At 46.6% G+C, this 25,399-nt stretch overlaps 1 protein-coding gene across 7 annotated transcripts in view; it reads right to left on the reverse strand.

Moving 5' to 3' along the window:
* The window catches only part of UBASH3B (ubiquitin associated and SH3 domain containing B), a 139,125-nt gene that overhangs the window by 89,331 nt on the left and 24,395 nt on the right, over window positions 1-25,399 (reverse strand). Inside the window, exon 1 of one of the 7 annotated variants that reach the window (XM_078058844.1) lies at window positions 2,468-2,562. The exons of the other annotated variants lie outside the window; for them this stretch is intronic. Within the exon in view, the coding sequence (XP_077914970.1) occupies window positions 2,468-2,547 (80 nt within the window). The 5' untranslated portion in view covers window positions 2,548-2,562. Of the gene's footprint in view, window positions 1-2,467; window positions 2,563-25,399 lie in introns of those variants that run through there. 7 annotated transcript variants of the gene reach the window in all.

Here is a 25,399-nt window from a genome sequence, read left to right on the forward strand (position 1 = left end):
AAGTATTTAAGGTTCATTCCCACCGCCATTAAGATCTCGGTTTTCCTGAGGAGGAAACGGAGGATCACAAGTAACTTGTCCAAAGTCACACAACAAAGGAGCAGCACAGCCGGGAATCAGCGAAACTGGGTTTAATCCTGGGCTTTCTCCATTTTACCACATTGTCTCTGGACCAAATGCCTGAAGGAAGGGGTCTGCCTCTCAGTCACTTCACATATTAAACTAAAGGCAGAAAAGGAAGCTCAGATTTTCTGAAAGGTTGCATAAATAGGTTAGTTGGGATCTTGGAAAAGATGTGAACCTGAGGCCCATGAGTAGCAATTTCAGGGAAGCAGAATCGTGAAGAACTTCCTAATCACCAAATATGGCCAAAAAAAAAAAAAAAAAGGTTTGCCTTGTAAGGTGGACAGCTCCCCTGTGCACCCAAGCTCCCCTGTGCACGCAGGCACAATCTCAGTGAACACCTGGGGATTCCGGAAAGGAAATCTATAGGGAGCAACTGTTGTTTTGTCTGTCCAGTATTTGAGCACCTGTCTTACTTAAGGGACATCCCAATATAAGTGAGAATGGGGCCCCAGTCAGGAAGTGGATTGGGCTGATGTTCTCTCTTTCAGCTTCCTGCCAGATAACACCCAGAAGTATGACGTAGACTTAGCCACTCAACTGCTCCCATCAAGGAGCTGGAACCTTAAAAGAGCAACCCAAAATGCAGGGGTGGTAGCAAGTGTCCTTGGTTCCCGGTTTCAGAGTCTGGCTAGCCAAGTTGCAGGTCAGTTATGTGAGCTACCTAAAATCTTCTAAGTTAGCCAGAGGTGGTTTCTGACATGGGATAGAAGCATTTAATGCAAAAACTGGATTGATTAGATCAGGTCACCAAGCTGGCCACATATCTGGATTCCTGAGGTGCAGCTCAGTAAAAATACAGATTCTAAGTTTCCGGGTTCAACAGAACCTACTGAATCAGAATCTTCAGAGGTGTACTCTGAAAATCCATGTATTTAAAGCTCCCCAGATGATTCTGACATGTAGCCAGATTTGGAAGAGGCTGGAATAAATAATCCCTACAGTTTCTAAAATAAAATACTAGGATTCTTGAAAAACCCATACCAAGAACTTGGGCAGGACTCTCAGGAAAACGCAAGATGTCTATCCAGTTGATCCTTGAACAATACAAGCGTTAGGGGGACTGACCCCTACGTGGTGGAAATTCCACATGCAACTTTGGACTCCCCCCAAACTTAACTACTAATAACTTACTGTGGACCGGAAGCCTTACCAATAACAAACACATGTTGTGTTTATGTGTTATGATTAACACATGTTTTGTATGTCATGTGTATTCTATACTGCATGCTTACAATAAAGCAAGCTAGAGAAAAGAAAACGTTAATAAGTCATAAGAGAAGATACATTTAGAGTACTGTACTGAAAAAAATCTGTGTATAAGTGGACCCACATGCACTGTTCAAGGGTCAACTGTAGTTACATTTACTAACAAGAAGGATGACACCTTGGACGAACAACATACGTTCCCCAGAGGCTAAAGCTGAGATACCTTCCATTTCCACAGGGTGTTCCTTTCCAAGGGCTTTCAAATCTACAGATCTTTACCACAGCTTGCGATAATCCTCTGCCTTCCTCGGGTGGATGAGATCCATGTTTTTGTGCACATTCATTCAATGCTACAACATTGGACTAGCACAAGCCCCCTGACTTCCCAAACCAAGGCCTCCCTTCATCATGGACTGCTGCTCTTAGGATTTACCCTCTGTGTGCCCAAAGGAAAGCCTCAGCCCCATTCTGAGGCTTAACAGTCTTGCCAGAGATGAGGACCACCAATGCCAACCTACTTTGTGTGGTCTCACGGCATTAGAGGACAAAGGAAGGCTGAGGGGTTGGCCCATCACAACTTCTCAAATCTGGTAATGAAGGCTCAGAAAGTTGGCATTTTAGAGGAGGAAGGTGAACATCCAGTCAACTTCCTGGGGCTCACCATTGCTCATGCGTCCTCAAGCAAAATCCCCATTTCTCCTGGAAACAATGGCTTTGAAGCAGCTGTGCTTTAGGCTACTGAAGCTTTCTGTGTTCCTAGGCTTTCTTTTGCACGGGTTTTTTGTTTGTTTGTTTGTTTTTAACACCATAGATAGGGAAGGGACCTGCCAAGCCCATCCACCCCTCCCCTTGCAGCCCACCCTTTAGATCTCATCAAGGTACTTCCTGGCACAGGAAATTCCACGGGCTTCTGTGGTAGCCTTCCCGGTGCTCAACAAAGCTAGAGAATGCAAGAGACTAGGGCCAAGTGGATCCTGGCAGTGCCAAACCATTACTCAAGGGCACGATGGAAGGAGGCATGGGAACCCCATCTCGTGGGATACCTGCCCCCCCAGAAGAAACTTCCAGGTCCACGTGGGCATGTATCTGCCAAGGCAGCTCCTCAGGAAAGTTAACCAACCTCCTACCTCCTCACCCTAGAGCTTTTAGATCAGCCACCAGCCTCGACAGGACCTTGAGGACAGCTCGGCCATCTGGTTTCTGTATGATCTGCATTCACACGGTACACATAAATTTATCTTCCAGCGCCTTCAAAATGTACACAGCTGAATTCTACTGCTGACTTTGGCACTTGCTCCTGGTATCTGAGAAGAACAGATTCAATTAAAAAGGAAGTAACAGATGCTGCAAATCACTCCCTCATTTTTGAGTTGTTTTTTTTTTTTTCCAAATGGCCTGAATTACTTGATGATGAACAGCAATGCAGCAAAAAAAAGCTGGCATGACAACTTCCAACTTGGCTTCAAGCCAAGGGGAAGCTGTGGGTTCTTCCTCCTAGGTGGTCTTTATGCCCTGGCACATTCTTTTGTCTGGTCTGGGTATTGTTGTGCAGAGAACTTGGCTGGAGATAGAGAATGGACAAAATGAACCCAGGGTGCTTTTTAGCCTTGGAATTCTTTGTTTTTACTCACTTGTCTTCACAGTGTCCTGGTGAGGGGCATGTGTGGACATCAGAGACAGAATTAGTATCCCCATTTTAGAGGTGGAAGAAGAAAGGCCCCAGGAGAGTAGGGTATTTCCCCAAACTTAACCAGAGGAAATTAGTTCTGTCAGGAAACCTCCATTCTTTTCCCACAATGCATCTGTGCTCAGTATGCAGAATGAGGTAGCAATGAGGCCAAGCCAGGCTGGAGGACCCTGGACCATGCTCAAGAGAATCACAGACATATGGATTCCTGGTATGTGTCCCTGAATGGCACTTGAGTGTTGCCAGCACGCAGCCTTCCTTGCCTACCACTCAGACCTGCTTAACGATTCCACATCCTGGCCTGAGCTCAGCTGCATCCTGTCTGTGTCCTCTGAGACCACCTGGGACTCCGGGGGCCATCCTGTCGTTGATGACTTGGGATGGGACCCACCTAGCGGGAGAGTAAGGCAAGGAAAAAGGAAGAAGTTGGATTTTTGCATGAGATCCTATTGCCTCTCTTTTTCCTAAGTACTGAAACACTAAAAAGAGGAAGAATCCCAGGGCTGAGGCAGAGGATGAGGTCCCCCACCACCAAAAGAAAAAAAAAAAGATGTCTTCTGCAGAGATTTTTGGAGCCTGGAACAGCAAAGCTGAGAAGGAGAGGTCTCTTTGCCAGAGATTTTTAAAGAGGAGTGAGGGGGTCCCTTAGGGGGAATTGGCTGAGGGGATCCTGCCTGGATACAGAGGCACAAAATTGGGAGTACTCACTTTTCTTTCCCTGAGTCTTGCTTCCAACAGCCCTCAAGCGACAGGGTTCCCACACTCCCTAACCCCATGATTTCACTGGGGACCTTATTTTCTGAAACAAGAGTCAAGGGCCTATCAATGAAAGACATGATTTGAAAATTACGATTGTTCCAGAAAACCCAAGATGTATGCTCAGCTATTCCAATGACCTCTCCGCCACTTCCCCTCTCCACCTCCCAAAGCCTATAACCTGGGCTTCCTCTACCCTGTGGAACAAGAACACAAAAACTCTAGCGAGGTGGTGGGCGGCATGGGCTCCTGTAGGTCATAGCTCCCCCCATAATGCCCTTCTGGGGCGACCTCCACCCCCACTACCCTTCCTCATTGGCACGTTTCCTTTCCCACCTCCCCGAGTCAGGGTCAGCTACCATTTAACTGCAGCTCCGGATCACAAAGGGCAGGGACACTGCAACCAGCTGGAAAGGATTTCATTTCTGGCTCTACCACTTTTCAGATGTGGGACATTGAGGATGGCCTTAAATGTCTCAGAGCCTTCTCTTTGCAAAATGGTCCTGCCGAGCAGATTGATGGTAATGCAGAGTGACATAATATATGCAGCGGACAGCAGCGTGCCTGGCAGGTAACAAGCCTGCACGATAATCGTGGCCCCACCTCAACTACCAGCACATTCCCAAACTTGCTCTTCCTCCTGTCCTGAGTGCCTTCTCTCAACCTCCTTTACCTGTGTCTTCTAACTTTACTTCCATTGGTCTCACCTGCCTCCTATGGAGGGGCGCTGGAAGGCCAGGCCAGGCCATTTATTATCCATTATCTTAAATCCATGACTGAGAATGCACGTTCAATCCCGGGAGAACGAATAAATGAGTGAATGAATGAACACAGACAAAAAATGGCTTAGAGCTCTAGTTTCAGAGCTGTGGTGATAATCTCTCCCCAGTCTCTAGTGGAAAGAACTGGGTGGGGACTCAAGTCCCCCATTTGCAAAAGCCTTGGACTAGACAAGTCTACCGAAGATATCAGGGGCTTGGTTTGAAACATTTCTGATCATAGGCCCACACCTGGAAAGAGTTAATCATCAGCTGCTGGGGATATTTTCATGGTCTTTAATAAGGGATCAAAGTAGCAGGACACACATGCACTGAATCTCTCAGCCCTCCAACACCCACTTATGTTCCCCTTCTCCTTCTGATTTACTGAAGTTAAAGCTCACTTATCAGGCAATACACTTGGTGGCTTCCACTGGGGCTCACCTGTAAGTGATGAAATCCCAGTTCTTCCCCCAAACCTTCACTCCTGCAATTCCATCATTACCCAATTCTTCCCATGGGATAGGTGTTGGGATTGCCTGCTTTCTGAAATCCCTTCTACAAAAGAGCCTACTCTTTTTACAAAATAGGTGGGGATGGGGACAGGAAGGTGAAGTTTCAAGGATGAATGAGTTTCTCATGGTTCAGTTGGCTGGTTCTTGGGTGGTCATGAGATGCTCCCTGCATTAAGGAGGGTGACGGGAAATGACCCTGTGTTGAACACGGACACCTCACACACTGTGCTAGATGCCTTACATACATCTGCTCCTTTCATGCCCAACAACTACGGCAGAGGGAGGATTACACACATTCTGCTCATTCAAGCCCAGAGTGGGGACCTGTCCTGTGTCACATGGCTCCTGAAACATAAAGCCAGGACTCAAACATCAAACTTAGAGATGTTCTGATTCTAAAACCTGTGTAGGCCTTTTGAGGGATGCAAGTAAATAAAATTGGCAATAAAATTGACACAATTTGTTGGAAGAATGAACATCTAGGTTACCAAAAATTAAAGTAAAATGACTTTTAAAATAATTTAGTGAAATTCCCTGGAGAAGAGTCGTGCGTCTCACATCTGAGGCCCTCTCCCCACTAGAGGATGTTGAGAATGGTGAGAACCTTTGAGATAAATCGCTCCCAATCCTTTTCCTTTACAGAGAGGACAGAGTCTCCAGAGGGTCCAGAGACAGCAAGAGCCCTGGGTTTCAGATTCCTGGCCCCAGTGCTTCCCTACTAGTATTCTCTTATGCCAGGAAAAGAGATGGCCAAAGAGGGAATCCACTACAGTAGCTCCACATCATGAGAATTAGCACATAGGAGATTAGCTCTTTACTTCTTCTACTGAGGGAGACAAAGAAGACAGTAAGCTTTAACTGCAACCTGAGATTCAGGGGTGCTTATTCATTCAACAGATACATATTTATCAGGCATTACATGTAGAAATTACAAAAAAAAAAAAAAGATAAACGATCAGGGACCACACAGCTTATTGAGAAAGAGGTTCATTCCAATAATTATCTTTTATCATGGTAAGGGTTATAACAAAGGTGAGGACAAAGCGCTTGGGCAGCCCAGAGGAGGAAGATGCAAATTAGCTCTCTTGCAAGGGGTTTCTGGATGGTTTCAATGAGAGAAGGAATGAGGGCGTCAAGCAGAGAAGGCATGGGCTATAAGAGTTTACTACTCCCCATCAGGGGCAAGAAAGCATTGGAACAATCTGCAGAGGCAGGTCTTCTCTCAGGGTAGGGAGCAGAAATATCTTCTCTGCCTGGTGGCTTACAAGAATAATGGGTAGAGCAGTTGGTCTCAGATATTTTTGGACTAATGAGCTTTGAGAGCAGAGGACAGTGGGACAAAGGTGGATTAGAGGGAGTTAACTTTTAATTTTCTCAGTTAACAACTTATTCTAAAATCCCCAACACCAACGATCACCATTAGTTCATAAAAGAAAGGATGTTTTAATACCAAAAAAATAGGCAGGGTACAATCACAGAAAAAAGGGCACTTTTTTTCCTGAGGAAGATCGTCTGGAAACTTTCCACCAGCATTCTTTTTACTTTACTCATTTCACGTTGGACTAATGACAAGGTGTACAGGATTTGGGACCCAAGTCATGACTGAAGGATATCACCCATCGGCCCTGCTAGATTTAGATAGATTTAAATGGAGGCAAACCATATTCTTCTACCTGGGATGGTGCAAACTTCTGGTTGGTATACTTAAGACAATCTACGAGTACGTGCAGCTGAAATTCTCCATCATATTGTGCCTTTTCAGTCAAAAAACTGAACAAAAAAATATGAACCAAGCCATAAGTTATTTTTGTTTACATACGTGATTTTTGGTACTCCCTTTAGCCAAGGATTTCTAGAACCATCAATCTACATAGTTCTTCTGAAAGAACTCCACGTCTTTTAAATTCCAGCATCAGGAGAGCAACAAGCCTAAAACTCGTTATTCTGAAGGCTATCCCCAAACTAGCCTCTCCCCCTCAACACACTCAGGAGGATCAGTAATTCCTGAGGGAAGCTTGTATCCACGGTACCAGAGTAAAATGCAAAATGTACGCTCTAGCTTAACAACACAAGTTGTTGGCAACAAAGCCATTTCTCCGGACCTTTATGGGAGGAACTTTCCCACAGCCAGCCAGATGTGCAAACAAGACCTCTGAATGCCTTCGAGTGCGGAGACTACAGAAGCTAACAAGAGGGTGTAGCTGAGAAGGTTCTCAAATTCAGTTTTTCAACTTTGTTCAGAAGGGGATGGATGGATTCTTTCAAACAACCCACACTTTCTAAAGTCCCAAGCCCTAGATCTGAATCTGGGAGTGGCATTAAGAATTGGAGCTTCTGACAAATAAGGAGGAATGCTTTTATCTTCTTCCTTCATGATGAACATTTGGCCTCCTCAGGAATGACCATGAGGACATTCGGTGGCCTGAGGTCCAGACCCAGGCAGGCTAAGTGTGTGCGCCAGTACGTCAGTGTGACTTGTGGAGACTGATGCCATACCCAGGATCACAGGACTCCCACTAGTGAACTGCTTCCCTCACAAAGGGAGGGTATCAGCCCCTGAGGAACGAAGGCAGAGCCAGGGGAGTAGAAAGTCCTATGACAAAGCTGAGTGGTAAAGATGAGAAGGCCAGAAAGAACCGCTGTGCAGTTGTGTTCTTTCTCACCTCACCCACTCACGAGGCTGCTCAGCCTCCCTGTTAACTAACCACATGAGGTAGTTGGAGGTGGGGATGCCCCAGTGGGTTGGTGAGGAAGCCCAGGGGTTCGAGCACATTCAGGATGTTAGCTCTTTGGACAAGAGTCCATCTTCGTTAGGACTGGAAAGCAGGCCTTTTGCTTCTACAGTTTCCATGAGAAATTACCGTGGCATATAAAGGGTAGGGAGGTCACTGGTCCTTGGGCAGTGGGCTGTGGGTTCTTGGATTGATTGTCAGTGGAGAAAAGGATTTTAGGTCGAACCAGCTGCAACCTCAAAGCCACTTCCCTTTGGGATTCATGAATTTGGCTGGCAGCTAGCAGGGGCGCCCGTGTCCATGGGAGCAGGTCCTCTCCCCACAGGGTCTGGGGGCTGGGTTACGGCCAAACATATCACGTTGGCCAGGTAAGTACCTGTTTCCTCCCACTATTTAAGTAACTAGGTTTGGAGTCCTAACACAAATCCTTCTCTAACCATAGATCTTTGCTCTGGGGGACTTTTCCTTTCTCCTAACCCCCACAACAAAGAAAACAGAAGAAGGCTGATTATTTCTACTCGCTGCCACCTCTAGAAAGTGTAGCCCTTAAAGAAACCCTGGAATAAAGTTCTCTATTTAAAAACAAACAAACATACAATTTAAACAACTTGTTTTCAGAGACATCAGTCCATAATCCCTCTGGGGAAAGTGGCCTCAAAATCAGGCGCCAACCTTAGAATTGTGCAATGCTCTTAGGATCAGCTGCAACCAAAGCCTCCTCAACCCCTGTGCTCAGGTCCGCATGGAAACCATTCTCCGACCCACTGGCCTGTCTGACCTTTCACAAGGTCACAAGGCGATCTTCCACCAACGTAAAGAGCAGCAGTTGTTTTCCAAAGCTGAAAACCGTGAACTTCTACCAGCCGCCATCTCAAAGGAAGACACCGGGAGGTTGATTCAGAGGCTCCATATTTGGCCAGATTAGAATGTTCAACTCTCAGGTTTCAGGCTCTGCAGGGCAAGGACCCAGCCCCTGTGTAAAATGTCAACCGGCTCTGGTCTCTCTTGAGTTCACACATAGCCTACGAAGCACTTGCCACTGTTGGCAAAACTTTGCTTTGGTCTCTATGGGACCTTAAGCCGCAGGCTCTTTGAGCAAGGCAGCCTGCTTTCTGAGTCCAAGTGAGTCTGGAGACCAGGACTGTTGGCTTGTCGGGGATGGTGGCCCCCGAGCCAGGAGATCTTCCTGTCCACCAAGATAGGGAGGAACAACCACTCTGGAGCCAAGAGGGCACATGCCAAGGATGTCAGGTTTCTAGAGTGTACCCATCAGGGCCTGTGCCATTGCTAATGTCTCTTCTAGCCTAGAAAAATGAGCTTTTCCACCAACCCCTAAACCAGTACCAGGTCCAAGTCTTGTTCTCTTAAAACCTTAGTCACTTCCTGTGTCTTAAGTTTCAAAACTTAGTCTATGACTCAGTTGGGCAGATTTTTCCATATTTTTCAAGAGGATAAGCATCATTTGGTAATTGTTTCTGAAAAGTAGAAAGAAGAAATTTCGAAGAAGTATGTGGCATGTCCGCAACCAACCCAACTCAACAACTGTATGTGAGTACCTGTTCTGGGCCAAGCTCAGGAAAAGAGGATGAAGAAGACATTCTAAACATGAACCAGACACAGCGCTCATCTTCAGGGAGCGTGTGAGGTTTTTATTTTTTAAAGATTTTATTTATTTGACAGATTGAGAGAGGGAACACAAGCAGGGGGAGTGGGAGAGGGAGAAGCAGGCTTCCCGCCAAGCAGGTGCCCGATGCAGGGGCTCGATCCCAGGACCCTGGGATCATGACCTGAGCCGAAGGCAGACGCCTAACGACTGAGCCACCCAGGCGCCCCGTGTATGAGGTTTTTAAAGGAGTAAATGAACAAATGAATGATGAATGAATGCAAAATCAGGGTTAACCATAAGTTTTATAGCAATTCCCTGCCTTCTTTTAACTGCATTAATATAGTCCGAAGAAGAGGAATGAGAATATACTCAAAAATCCTGAGTTAAAATCTGAAGGCTCTCCTTCTAATGTTTTCTCTCTTCTCCCCAAACCCCAAACACATCTTTGACTTCTAGAATCTTCTGCAATTTGGGTTTCTCTGAAGTCTTTAATCTGACCTTGAATGAAGGCAAGGAGTCTTCATGCCTTTGGGAGATAAAGTCCTTGATTTTATTTTATGTGAGGATATTCTCTGTCTTTTTAAAAGTACTTTCAACAGATCTTTATTTTAGACTCTTCCGTCTCTCTCCACACTGAGGTCATTAGTGTTTTGGATGAAAGGTTTCCTTGCACATACATGTGTTGCGCTTGGATTCATTATTATAGCAAGTAATTCCATTTTCTAAGGAATAAGTGCCACTTCTCGTGGGGTGTTTGCTGATCCCTCTGCTCAGCATACACTATGGTATTTGCAAGCCACATGTTAGAACAAAAGGAGACACAGCTTCTGTCCTCATGGAGACTGTAGCCTCCCCTGGGCATCAAGATTAAAAATGGGAAGCCACTGAATGGTGACACAAGGCCACATAAGGGAAGCCAACTTGTGTCCTGGGAGTTCCAGGGAGATGGTTCCCTGTGGGCAAGAGCTGCCAGGACAGGTTTTGAGATGGAGGCAGGGACACCTCCAGGGGAAAGTCAAAAGGAAAGAATTGGTCCTGTTCTCAGCCCTCCCTCCCTTCGACCCTGAAGATCCTTAGTTCTCATGAGAAGCAGTGGGCTGGCAAGTGGGTGCCACAGGGGTGCGCGCAGATGCGCCCCAGTGCCTTTGGGTAAACCTCCCCCCTCTGCGTAGCTCAGGGCCTTGAGAGGAGCATCAGAGGGAAAAACAGGCTCCTTGTGAAAAGCCCACAGGTGACGGAAACTGTGAGTGTTACCCAGAAAATAGCTCGCAGAGGCTCCCATCCCATCGGGCGACCAGCAGAACTTATCACTGCAAGTGCCTCGCTCCCGTTAATAAGACCTCATGTTATTATTTCTGCGCTAGGTCATTTCTCCCACTGCCTTTTAGACTGGAACATTTTACTTTTTGCACTTCGTGTTCATTACTCGGAGGGACTTCAGGCTACAGCGCACAATAAAAAGACCAATTAGAACGTTTCCCACTGTTTTTTTGTTTCTTTGTAATCCAAAAAAAAAAAAAAATCAATCAATATTGTCCTTAGACCCTCCCAAAAACAAGCAGATTTGTGAATAACCTCGGACAAAGCAGCCAAGAAATTCAAAGCAGATGGAGAATCACACAACCATGCAAATTAGTACAGGCCCTGGGCTGGGCAGGATCACGATGTTGGGGGCTGGGAATTAATTTTTAATATAAAACAGAAATAATCACCCACAGCACTCATTTTCTTTTTATGATGAACCAAGATGGTTCTGTTTAAATGAGGACCCCGGGGGGCTTTTTCTGAGCTCTGAACACATACGGACCGAGAGCTGAATCTCCCCAGGCTGGCTGCTGTGCCATAAAGTTCATCATGTGGGGCCGCGTACTGTTTACCCCAGGTGAGCTTTCCCTCACGGGTCAGCACGACGCTTCCAAGCTACATCCCAAACTGCTAACATCAACATCAGAACTAAATTATGAGAGCGAATGAGATAAACACGCAAAAATCTAAATTGAAAAATGAAAAAAAAAATCAAACAAAAAGAAATCTGAAGTTTATCCACTCAACTATAAGAGTTTAACAAAAAATCCTCAACTTGCAGAAGGATGGAAAGAAAAAAGCACTCACCGTCTGTAACTCCGGTCAGGGCCCAAACCAAGGAGCAGACAGCGCCTGCGATGTTAAACCATCTGACCAGCACGGGGGGGACTTCACACGTAGCTTAGAGCCTTGAGGAATCAGGTCTGGTTAACTTCTGAGTCTCCCATCTAATCAGCAGGGACTAACTTCTACCTTATGGGAGAGGCAGGGCCGCCCCATGAAGGGGAGGGTCACGGCTGCTCCAGCTCCTTCTGGTCTCGAAGACCCACATGCTGGGCTTCTCTACTACCCACGCCTGATTGCTCACACCACACACCTGCTCCCCAAGGGGGGCCAGGTGAATAAAGGTCCTGATTGGCTTCACCACTGGCCTGTGAGTACTACAGTCGATTACTTGAGTTTCAAAATGAAATAATACCATTTACGGAGAGCTTAAGAGATCACACAACATTGAAAAATCTGTGTCCTCTGCAACAAAAATTGTGTCCTCTCACAATAATCCTGGAAGGTAGACACTATTATTTACGGATCTTTCACAGGAGAGACTGAAGGACATGCTAATAAACACAATGAGGAATGGGCTGGGCCAAGATTCCAACCCAACTCTGTGGCTCCACGTGCCGCGCTCTTTGGGGTTGTGAGTTCTTTGAGATCGGGGGTCATACTGTTTCACCCTCTGGAAGATGTTGGAGGCAGGCTCTGGGCTTCATCTGATGCATGGCAAAGTGGAAACAGTATGTGCCCTGGAGAGAGATCTGGGTCCTGATTCTGGCTCTGCCGCTTGCTAGCTGGGAAGCCTTGAGCAAATTACCTCCCACCGTGAGCTCCTCAGTCTTCTCCTCTGTGAAATGGGATGGAAATCCACCTCACGGTGCTGTTGTGAGGATTGAATGAAATAACTTCTGTAGAGGAGGCACCTAATAGATACCAGTTTCCTTCCGTGCAACCCCTTCACCTCCCCTGCCCAGGACCAAGAGATTGAGAACCAATCCCAGTACCTGGTTTGCATACGTTACGAGTTCATACGCACAACTTTGGGTTAAGATGAACATTAACAACAGTACTGAAGCGAGGAGATTTCCAAAGGGGTGGATGTGCCAGGTGTAATGAGAGTAGAGACAGAGGACTGTGGGAGCGCTGGGGGTGGGGGTGGGGGGTCAGCTTTAGGTTCTGGCCTCTATAGCAACAGAGATCCCACACGCGGGGCCCATGGTGCCCCAGGGCCTCGTTTCTGATATCCTCAGAGCTGGTGCCTTCCTAACACCGACTCTGGGCTCTCACGGACTATGGGTGCTACCTCACTCTCTGCTCCCTCCACCTGTCTCTCCTCGAGCTTTATGCTCTCCTATTTTCTGTCGTCTCGTACCACGTTGCAAGGCGGGGGGAGAAAATGTACAAATCAAATGGTCAAATGGGGTTACTTGTGAACAACTTTTGGCAGAGCCCAGATGAGGAGCATGGAAAATTCTGGAAAGTGGAGAGCAGCAAGAGGTAAAAAATTAATGGCTGGTGTGAACTGCAACAAAAGCTCTCATGACTCCAGGGGCCCAGGTGGGGGGAGGGGAGGTCATGGGCAATGCTGACAACTTTTCATCTGATGGGACAGAGGGGAATCCCAACCCTCTGAGCGGAGGTCTGCCAGGTGGGCGGGGAAGAGAACCAGGATCCTGTTGAGCAGACCCAGCTCCGCGATTGCTGTGAGACCATTGAAGTGGCTCCACCACTCGGGTTCCTCGTTGATGGAGTGTGGGGGTTGGACTGGGCTGGCTTTGGAATCAGACAAACCTAGGCTCAGTCAGGCTCCACCACTTACTTGTTATGCAACTTTGGGCAAGTTTCTTTGTGTCTCTAGTCTCCACTGCTCTCATTTGTCGGATGGGGATGAGAGACCAGGTCTCTCAGAAGCTGGCGGAGGATTAAGGGAGGGGGTATTTAAACACATACCCTCTTGCACAGTGACACGTCCAAGAAGCTCACAGTCCAGCAGCTGCTTGCTCAGTAAATACCAGTCTCTTTCCTCACTTCTATCTCTAAGTTGCTGTAAACTTATGTATTGACGGTGCAACCCATTAAGTCAATTTCCAATTATCTTCCCTGGCTACCCTGCTCTCCCTAATCCTCAATTAACAGGGCACTGAGGGTGCCCTATGCTGAAGCAGCAAATGCACAACTCAATTTGGACAAGATGGAGACAGATGTGGGCAGGATGGTGGAGGACAAAGGACTTACAACTGGGAGGCAGCAGACCTGGGTTTGATTTCTACCCGACTCGGTCACGAGCTATAAACATATAACTGTGATCAAAATTTTCTTAGTATTTCTGTGCTTCAGGGTTCTTACCTGTTACATGGGAGTAACCATACACTGGACTGGGAAGTGCAATGGGAATATTAGTGGCCAATTGCAGGCTATGATTCCTGGTGACCGATTTGAAAAATTGTCCACTGATTTGCATTGGGAATTGTAGTTCAAATATTCTGAGAGCTGCACCTCGTGCCCCTTGGCAGTCAAACAAACCCTAATCTCCAAAATTGAATGACTATTATGTAGATTGTTGATGTATTCCCCAAAAGAGCTGAGTTGGGTTTTTCTTAGCAATCGCCAAATCCCTCCGTGACCCATTGGAATCACCAACCACTGGCAGCCTGCTCAATACATGAAAAACAATACGATAAACCCTCTTATTTTAACAGCTAGCACAGGGCAGGACAGGAGGAACCCCCACCCACGCTTGTTCTGAATACACAACGTGTTGCAACCGATGTGAAAACAAGATAAGGAGAACCGTCTGTCAATAGTCTCGGGCCTTCCCGAGAGTGGGGCTGCTTTCTGTGTACTCTGCACAGATGGCAGCCAGGGGCCACACGGTCACCTGCAACGCTGTCCTGATACATGGCCCAAGTTCAGATACACGGCCAGCTCACTCATTCTCGCCTTCCACTCTCTTTTGAAGTATATATGTAGTAGCATAGTGCCCTGTAGAAACCATCCTTAAGGTTAAAATCCTACCTGCTGAGAACTGAGGAATTAAACACTGGTTGGCCATCGAGTTGCGAATCATAAGCTCAATGTGTCTGTGTAGTAACTTCTCAAGAGCTCTATCCTACGGGAAGCCCCAAGTGAGGTCTTTGAAAATTTCATTTTATTTATTTATTTTTATATATACAGTGAAACATTTTTCATATGTCCTGAACAGCTGGTCATGCAATTAATTTTATTTCATTATAGAAACTGAACCAGGCTATCTTTCCTTTTTCTCCCCCCACCCCAAGCTTGAAAACTTCATTTTAAACCCGCTTTGACCTGGCTTGGCTGCAGGCCCCGATGCACTGGGGCAAAAGTGCCACAAAGCAGTTCTTTTCTGTTTTTCCCGAGCATCGTGAGACCTCCAGGGAGAGAGGCACGGCGGAAGATGAGGGTCCAAACAACATATCCAAGGGCGAAGAGGACCATAATGCATAAAACATGACATACATAAATGCTTCTGAGTTGTGAAAAAAACATTTTTTTTTAGAGGAACAAGAAAGAAACCACAAGGTCTCTTAGAGCTGCTGAAATGGCTTATCAGTATCCACCACCTCTGGGTGTCATCTCTCTGAGAACAATGGAGTGACTGCCATGGGATCCAAGAAGACAGTCCCCGAACGTCATCACCACACAGAGCCGGGAGGACTGGACAGGTTTGCAGAGGAGGACCAGGATGCACCTGCTCTCTGCCCTGCTGGCCCTAGTTCAGGGACTCCTGTCCATGTGCGGGCTCCTGTCAGATAGGCCCAGAGCTTCCAGCTCCTTCCAGGCACCCACGCAACTGAGTGATGGCCGGAATGGAAAGAATAAATGCAAGTTTTCTATTTTAACGGGGATCATTGTGAATGGCACGCCCTGGGGTACCCAAAACCGAGCCCGTGCGAAGTGCCAAGCTCTATGCTAGGAGCTGGGACCTCAAAACCAATGACACACTTAACTTTGGCATCCAAGGAGCTCCCATCCAAACGAGTCTCTTTTAGTGATTCTTCGTCCCCTGTGCTTACTTACAGTAGCTTCCCATTGGCCACAGCAAGGCTAGGCCTTGGCCACTTCCCTATCAACTTGTTAGTTTTGCTAGATCTGCATCAGCACTCTACTGTATTTACATAATTTTTCTCAAAAATAACTCATTAACTCAAATACATTTTAAAGAAAATTTCGTATGACCTCCATGAAGAGAAAACAAGTCCTACTTGCCACGTACAGAAAATATCCACTGTTTAAAAAAATGAAAACAAAAACCAGGAAACACAATATTTTTACTAAATCCCAGTTGCACACTCTTGCCTGCCAGTGCTCTGAGCATAAGGCCAAGAGCTCCCTGTTAGAAAGATGAACCAGTATTTGACTCCCTGGCTCGGCACCAGACTCTCCCCCCAACCTTGTAATCAGAATCAAAAAAGGAATCATTGCTCACCATGTGATTCACTGTTTCTTAATGTTATGCCTGCATATCGCCCCAATCAGACCCCATGGTCCACGCATACCATCTGTGCTTCCTAATCCGCCTCAGGATTGGGGCCCTACCGTTGCATCCCCAGAGCCTCGGGCACCGTGCAGGAACACTGTGGGCCCTGCACACATATTTGTCAAATGAATCAGTGCATTCATCTTAGCCGTCTTTATTCCAGCCATACCTATTGGCCTGTTTGCCCTCCAGTGACCCACGCCCCCTCACAAACCTCCATGTCCTTTTCCATTTTGTGCCCTTTATGGAATGTTTTTCCTTCTCCTCCACTTTCCACCAACTGATTAACTCTCTCCTCTCCTAGTCTCTGGCCATGTCATCATCCCTTTGTGGTTTTTCCTTACAACGTTGGGTCGAGAATAGAAATCTTTTTCAGTAGGCGCATTATATGAGTCCCTTGATGATCGGGATTATCACGTGGTAATCCCTAAATGCTTTTCTTTCTCTCCCTATCAGTCTCTACTCGATGAGGGGGGGCAATGTGTCTCCTACCTCTGGTGCTGAATAAAAGCCTATTATCAGGCTCTTTCCCTTTCCCTGCGTGCTCTTGCTGTACCAGACAAACCCTGCCTCTCCCTTCTCAGAGTCGTGCAGACAGTGTCTTTGCCTGGAATGTCTTCACCAACATGCAAACTCCCTTCCGTGCTCCTGCTCTGAGGAGGCCTGTTCCCCAAGCCAGCTGTGACCTTCCTTTCCCCTGTGCCCACAATACCCCCTTGTATCCCTTTCACTGTAGGATTAACCCCTGGTCAGTGCAATTCTGTGTTTCTGTATGGTTTGGTTAAGCTCTGAGTTTCTTGTTTCTGTATACGCAAGGCCTAGAGAGTGCCTGGCATAAAGTGAGTAATCACTAAATACCTTCTGAAGGAATCAATGTCTAGTACAAAAATATTTTTCTATTCGCCTCTCCTCTTATCAATTTCAAAACTCCCTAAAGTCACAGTCAGTAAAAGCATAACAATATTAAACTTACTGCTGACATTATAGAGTGCTTACTATTTGCCAGGTATTTTATAAGCATTCTCTCATTTAATTATCCCCACAGCCCTGTGAGGTTGGTACTTCTGTTGATGCCAATTTGCAGGTGAGGAAATCTGGGCTTAGGGAGATTTAGTCACTTGTCCCCGGTTACATAAGTGACAGAGCCAAGGAATGGACCCAGGCCGGAAAATCTCCAATGTTCTTAACTACCAGCCTGGCCCCGACTGTGACCTTATTCTGCCTGACCTACTGCCCTCCTTCATGGTCAGAAGCCAAATCCTGGGCAGACGGACATGCACCTGCTGAAGGATCACTCTGACGGTGCCCTTTGGGAGTACAATTAAGCTACCAGGCATGGCCGCTCCCACGGCACAAGGCCTTGCCACAAAACAGCCACCGTGGCCTCTTGCCTGAGCCGTAGGACTTGGCAAAAATCACCAGCTCCACACTCACCAGCAGAAGGCCAATCAAGGCAGCCTTTTCATTGATTCTAGAGGTGTCCCTTTTTCATTTGTAAAATAATCCACAATTTGACATTTAGGGATTTTCCTGCAAATAGCAGTGGCTAGCACAGTAAGAGATGAACTGCTGTCTTTGAAATCTCACAAAAACACTCTTTTTTTTTTTTTTTTTTTTAGAAAGAGAGAGCGGGCTGGGGGTGGGGCAGAGGGAGAGGGAGAGAAAGAATCTTAAGCAGGTTCCATGCCCAGCACAGAGCCCGACACGGGGCTCGATCTCACGACCCTGAGATCATGACCTGAGCAGAAATCAAGAGTCAGACGCTTGACTGACTGAACCTCCCAGGTGCCCCCAAAAATACGCTTTAAAGATTTTAAACTTTAAATTGACTGAGGAGCTAAGTGGGAGTCCAGCAGCACCCGAAGGGGAGGAAGAGCTTGGCACCGTTTTTATAATTGCATTCTCTCCACACGAGAAGGCCGCAGCTGGTCTTTCTTCACCCACAGTCCTGTGTCAAAAACCGACTGAGGTAACAAAGGCTGGCTTCCCCCAGTTTGAGAAATGCTGCTTGGCTGCAGAAGTTTCTGTGCAGAACACAGTGACTCTTACAAAAACCAGCTTCAACATGGTATGAAATTTAGGAGGGGGAAGAAAAATAAGAGCCACCTTATAAAAGTTCCTTCCTGCTTCTTGATGATGTTACCAGATTGTCTGTAGGAACGGTCCAGCACAGGCATAGGGCAGAATACACAGCCATGTGGTTTCATTTTTCCAGGGATGAACCTCTCAGGAGAAACACTCGTTTTGGAAAGAGAGGCACGCGTATCTGGACAACAAGTTAACCGTGACCTCTAATCCTGGGTTCCTTTTCTTTTTCTGGGAATAAGCAGGCTCCAGGGAGAGGCCCAGGGAGGGCTCTGGAAGACCTGAGGTTTGGTTCTGGCTTTGCCACTTACTTGTTTTAAGACTTGAACAAATCATTTAAGCGCTCTGGGCTTCAGCCTTTCCCAGAAGTGAAGGGATCAGGCCCAACTATCAAGAAGTTTCCTTTCAGCTCTGGAATTCTCTGCTATGATGGAGTCTATCATACGGAGGAAGAGGACACGTGTGATCCACTCTTAGGGATCCCACCCTAAGGCGAATCCTCTTCTCGCAGTAGCGATAATTAGGGAGGGATGGCTTTCTGTGGCTCTCACTGGCTCTCGTGCGCGTACATTTAAACCTTAGCAGCCGCTGGGCCATGCAAAATGTCGGTGGATTAGGAGTCCAGGTCTCAGCCAGGGATGCTGGGTCCCGGGGCAGTCTGACTGCTGTGACCCCACTTGGGGATCGATGGCTGCCTTACCTGATCGGCTTGAGCAATGGCTGAGCTGATATCTCACAGTGGCTTCCTGTTCCACCTGCTCTTCTTCCCGATGACCTTCAGAGAGGCTAACACAATTAAACCACAGAGCCCTCAGAAACCTTGAGAGTGTAATTCTACTTTTGGGCACTTAAGAAAATAATCAGATGAAAAGTAAGCTAGTCACAAGAGCTACCATTTATGGAGAGCTGTGTGCAAGGCACTCTGCTAAGTACCTTATGTGTATTATTCTATATAATCCTCGTGACAGTACTTTGAAATGGGTATTATTACCTCCATTTTACAAAAGATGAAACTAATGCCCTTAATCTCACTCTGCTATTCAGGACACAAAAATTTATGCGTGAGAATGTTCATTGCAACAAAATGGCCCAGATCTCCAAAAACAGGGAATTGCTTAAATGGTATTTTCATCTAATGGCATACTAGAAATGCATGAGAAATCATGGTAGAATAATTAGTGACATAGGAAAACATTCACAACAAATTGCTAGGTAAGAATCCCATCAATTTATATGTAATTATAGATAACATATATAATATGGTATTTGTTCTTCTTTGTATGTTTCTTCTTTGTATGTCCAAAATGTACACAGTATGCACATATCACTTTTTAAAGTGTGAGGCTTTTTGAAGGCCCATCAGATGTAACCAAGAGCTCATCCCCATCCCACTTAGTGTCCAGATCCTAGAGAAGGTGCTCTCTAATAGATTCAGTTTTTAGACAATGGACATCTCCCCAATCAGAACCAAGAGGTCCCCTCAGCCGTTCCTCTTATTCCTGAGACGTAGAGCACATGAGTGAGGGATTGAGAGAGAACTGAAGGCAGATCAACACTTCTCTCTCAATAGCTGTGGCTCCTGCCATCCCAACTGGCCCCGATCACTATGCCCTAAAGAAGTCAAGTGGAGACTCCAAAATGAGGCCACCTAATAAAACAAAACAAAATTCACAAACACTATCTCTGCTCCATTATTATTATTCTGATCATCATTAGTAGTAGTAGTAGTAGTTACTTAGATGAGGCATTAGTGTCTGGACAGGGAGATGAGAGAGTACAGAGTTAGCTTCATGATTGGGAAAATTCTCTCAGCTTGGAGTCCTGGGAGCACCAGGAGTGTGGTCGCGGAGAAGTGGCAAGACTCTGAGGTGTGGGGGGAAAGAACGTGGGCCTTGGCTTCAGGCTGACAGGAGTTGGAACCTTGATCTCATTTAACAACTGAGTGACACTGGGCAAATTGTTAACTTTCTCATCTGTGAAATGGGTTTAAAGGGGCTGTCGAAAGGAATAAAGATAGCATGTAAAAAACACGGCATAGCAGGGGACATGCAATTGGCTTGATCTCTCTCTCCCAGCCCCTCCTCATCCATCCTTTCCCCAGGACAACACACCCGTTCTCCACCCTTCTCAAGTTCTAAAATCTTCCCTCTGGTGGTAGCGTAGCACAAAACCTCCCACTTGAAACCCGGTGCTGCGGCACCTGGGTGGCTCAGTCGGTTAAGTGTCTGCCTTCTGCTCAGGTCATGATCTCAGTGTCCTGGGGTGGAGCCCTGCATCAGGCTCCCAGCTCAATGGGCAGTCTGCTTCTCCCTCTCCTCCCTGCTCGTGCTGGCTCATCTCACTTGTGCTCTCTGTCGCTATCTTTCTCTCTCTCTCTCAAATAAATAAATAAAATCTTAAAAAAAAAAAAAAAGAAATCCAGTGTTATGAGGAGCCGTCTCAAATAGAAGAGTTGAGTCAAAGGGCCAAGTCATGCAATTAGCCATCCCCGCCAAATGGGACTTAGGCAGGATCCCACGGATGGCCCATTGCCATCTTAAGCATACCTGGAGATGTCGTGGCCTTATCATATTTATTAGATCCTCCTAAAGCATCTCAGGTGATGGCATCAAAGTCATCTACTGTTTGTGTGGCTTCGGATAAACTTTCAACTTCTCATATTTATCGTTCTTCACCTCCCTGGAGGTGAAGAAAAACAGGAAACAGCTTCATTTTAGGAAAAAACAGAGCTCACTCAGAGATTACCTGGCTTGTCTGAGATCACTTGGCATGTGAGAGCAGAGGTGGGGGAAGAAGGGGATCTAGGGGAAGGGTGGAAGTCAATACCTGGGTTAGTTATCCCCATGAGGACAGGGAGAGGAGACGGAATATTCCACCCTCTATTCTCCCCTCAAGTCCACCACCCCGAGCTCTGTTCCTGTGCCCAGATGGCCTTTCCTCCAAGGCCACATTCTTTCCCTATGCCTCATGGCCAAGAGCCTACTCAGCCTGCACAGATCTAGCCCCCAAATATGCTTTATAGTCATTTTCCTAACCTTTAAGACCATGTCAGCACCGTTTCACGCCTTCTTGTAAATCTGCCACCGCACAGCCCACAGCATCCCAAAGTACCAGCTGCAAGAAACAGGGCCACCAGCTCCGAGCCCCACCGCAGGACTCTGCCCTTCCTCACAGACCTGGATGTGAGTCTTGCTGTGTCTACACCAGGCCACATGCTAACCAGTTTTTTGCATACTCTTCCTTTGTGGGCATTTGTCTCTGACTTGACCTCACTCAGCCTGATGGAGACAAAGTCTACTTCTCCTGGATCCACTTAGGCTTCTTCTGGCAGACATTCTGCTGGGCACTTAAGCAGCCCCCAAATATTATGTTCCCCTAAAAACTCTAAGCCACTTAAGGCTGAAGATGGGTTCAGATTTCCCCGGAGGGCCTTCTGAGTGGCCTGGGATGAAAGCTGTTTTATGTCGGTCTTTATTTTCCACGAGCAGAGAAAGGAGATATGCCTGATGGTCTGGCAGTGTTTTACGGGTGAGTCGGTGCGGACTTAGGCGCAGGGCAGGCCTGGTTTCCAGGCTGCCTCACTTCTCCCTGCCTCAGTGACCTTATGCAACTCGGTCTCTCAGAGCCTTGGATTCCTCATCCATTCATGGTGGTGACAGTACCTGTTCTGCCCTCACCTTAACACAGCTGCTGTGTACGACGACAAAAACAGAAATGCCTCGTAACTGTAATGTGCTGGAACAATGAGAGGTGCCATCATGATCATGGAGATGTTTCTGCTTATCACATTTTACGTTTCGTGAGTCTTGTTTCCGCCTGCACACTGGAGAACTCACATGTGGAAATGTCCAGAGGGAAAGACCACCCCAGGGAGAAAAGCAGGAAGTAGACAAAGATGGACACATTGACGGATTGTACGATATTCCGGCGCACATGCTCTGGTGGACTCTTCTGGAAAACAGTAGGATCAGAGTGATGAGGGAGACAGTCAAGATCTTTGCTCTCAGGAAGCTACTACGTTCTGGCAGGAGAGTAGGCAGAGAATAAGCAAGCAAGCAAACAAGATCAAGATAAGTGATCCTCCCACTGCGGGCGCAAGGGGGCTTTCACCTTCCTCAACTTCTTGTTCAGAGGCCCCAGGAATGTTGGCAGCAAACTCTAATCCTTGACCTTGCCAGGACAAGATGCGCAGTTTCAGATCGGGGCACATGAGGATGTGTTGGTTCTTTATACTTTTGGCACAGTGACAACACGATGAAATGTTGATGAGACACAAAAGTTAAGGCATGAGAGGGGCCCCTGGGTGGCTCAGTCGTTAAGTGTCTGCCTTCAGCTCAGGTCATGGTCCCAGGGTCCTGGGATCGAGTCTCGCATCAGGTTCCCTGCTCAGTGGGGAGTCTGCTTCTCCCTGTGCCTCTGCCTCTTCCTCCCACCCCCAGCTCTTGTGCTTTGTGTTCCTTCTCTCTCTCTCTCAAATAAATAAGTAAAATCTTAAAAAAAAAAAAAAAAAAGTTAAGGCATGAGAGATCCAGACAAATGATTTTCCAGTTATTTGAGATTTCTAGCCTCGGCTTGGAATCCTTGTTGAAATCTTTAAAAAGGAACACAGGCCTGCATCCCTTCACTTCCTCTCCATTTTTCCACATCTAGGAAACTGCACCAAATACTTTCAGTTCTAAAATTGTTGCCTCTCATCCTTCATGATATGTCACCTCCTCAGGGAAGCTTCACATCACCCAGTGAGACGAACCTCCCCCTTCTCCGAAGCTCTGGTGTCTAGAACTCCACACAGCGCTTCCATGATATACCATCATCCCCGACTTGTTGGTTTGTCACTCACTAGAGAAAAAGCATCCCTGGCCGGGGCTATGCTCCATTTGAGTCTGAAGCGCCAACACCTACTGTCATGGAGGACACATAGTAGGTACTCAATAAACGCTTGTTCACAAGATCACATCTCATTGGCCAATCTTGTATCTGTAGCCAATTTAGTAGATGTGCTGAACATGAACACAGACCACAGGACACACTTTGCCAGTTGGTTTAATAGGACAAACACCCCATTTTACATTATTCTTCAGTGACTTTCCCATTTCTCCAATAAGGACTTGTGTTGTATCTGGTGTCTTACCAAGAGTTCCTGGTCAGGTGAGGTTTTGATCCAAATGAAATCTACATAAAAACTGATCATTCCTTTATCGTGATGAGCACGGAGTAATGTACAGAATTATTGAATCACTATACTGTACACCTGGTATTAATATAACTGTATGCTCATTATATCGGAATTTGAAAAAATCAATAGTCCCCACTTGATCTAACTACCAGTTTGTAAGAACTACCAGAAAAAGATGTTCCATGACATCCTGGGGCTGCCATCAGCATAATCCAGACTATGGGAAACTACAGGCACATGACCTAGTTTTGTCAACCAAAAAATTACAAATAAAAAATAAGAGAAGGGCGGGAAAAGAAAGGAGCCACACGAAGAGGCATACGTGTCTTTTCAAGTATGGACCTTATTTGAATCCTGGTTCACACAAAAAAATTATTAAAAAAAAAAAACTATAAAGGGGCACCTGGGTGGCTGAGTCGGTTAAGCGACTACCTTTGGCCCAGGTCATGATCCCGGGGTCCTGGGATCGAGCCCCGCATCGGGCTCCCTGCTCGGCGGGGAGCCTGCTTCTCCCTCTCCTGCTTCCCCTGGTTTTGCATGCTCTCTCTCTCTCTGTGTCAAATAAATAAATGAAATCTTTAAAAAAACAAAACAACAACAAAACACCCCCAAAACTATAAGGCAATAGACGGTATGTGATCACTGAGTACATACTTGATATTACATAATTATTTTTCAGGTGTGATAATGACCCTGTGGTTATATTTTAAAAGGAGTTATAATCTTTAAGAGATACATCCAGATGAAATGATACGATATCTAGGAATTAATTTTTTAAACCTGGAGTAGAAGAGTGGGCAGGTAGTGCACAGTACAGATGCTATAAGAGCAAGTAGGAAGTGCTCAATACATTTGCTTTCATTATACTGTTCTTGCTACTTTTATAAAAGTTTGAAAACTTCCATTAAATAAAAAAAAAAAATCGGTAGTTTATAAAAGTTTTGATCCCTACAGGATGCCTCTGATGAATCCTATGGAGCAGGCTCCCTATGACAATGTTGTCCAGACCGGGTGGCGGCCCTTCCTGAGGGGGGGTGTGGGGAGCAAGCTGTAGGCAGCAGGGCTATTCCTCCAGTCCTGCCGGGAGAGAATGAGAGGAGAGTCGGTCCCCGGAGACCCGATCAACATCTTCCCCAGAGAGGCTCCTGGTTAGATAGAGATGTACATCTCAGACTCCGGGAACCAATGGAGGGAGAAAGAAGTATTTCAAAACTTCTCATATGGAAAGTAAATGCTCAGGAAAGACAAACTGGACAGAACATGGAATTTGGAGTCAGAAGGTTTAGATTCCCTCCTTGCCCCACACCTGGGATCAGTGAACTTCTCAGGGCCTCAGTGTTCTCATCTATAAAATGGGAATATGGTTCCCATCCATATCAGAGAACTGGTGTGCAGATAAGATGGGATCTCGTATGGGGAGGTGAGAGGCAGCATGAAGTGGTGGGTCGGACACTTGGGTCTGAACCGTGGCTCCATTGTACCATCCACACAGTCGAGTACTAAATAAATGAACACTGTTAAAATTAATTATTTAAGAAAAAGCAATTTGTTCAAGGCCTCAAAGTGAGTCAGCAGGGTACTACTTGGGGAGGAGGATTTGCACTCCGCTGTCTTCCCCACTAACCTTTGGGCTTCCCTTATGGCTCTGTCTGGGCAGCTGATTCACAACCGGTCGCTTTTTGCACAGGGCAGGAAAGACGGAGACAGGGAGACGGGCCATTCCTGTTCTGACAGCTGGGCCACCCCGGGTGGCAGTGATGAATCAGCCTTGCTTCTGCCACACTCAGCACACAAGGCTTCTCAAGCAGAAGCAGAGCATCCAGGATGCTCTGACCCAGTGGTGGTTGCATGATGGCAACAGATGACTGTCTCTTTATGTCCCCATCCCCCGCGGCACTCAGCCAGCTCACCAGTTTCTCCAGCTTCTGGGTAGAAGCATATTTTTTTTCCAACCACAGGGATCAAGCTAGCAAGAGGGACATGCGTGTGTGCATGCATGCATGGGCATGCGTGCATGTGCGTGCGTAAGTGTATGTGTGTGCAGGTGTTGGAGGATGCATACAAACCCATGCCTATTATAATGGCTGATAAGACCCTCACTTTCCCACTTTCCTGGACCCCACTTTACTTAGAGGTGTGCTCAGTCATGATCCCAGAGGACCTCGCTGCACA

Source organism: Halichoerus grypus, chromosome 11 (genome assembly GCF_964656455.1).
Source record: "Halichoerus grypus chromosome 11, mHalGry1.hap1.1, whole genome shotgun sequence".
In the NCBI taxonomy this organism is placed as follows: Eukaryota; Metazoa; Chordata; class Mammalia; order Carnivora; family Phocidae; genus Halichoerus; species Halichoerus grypus.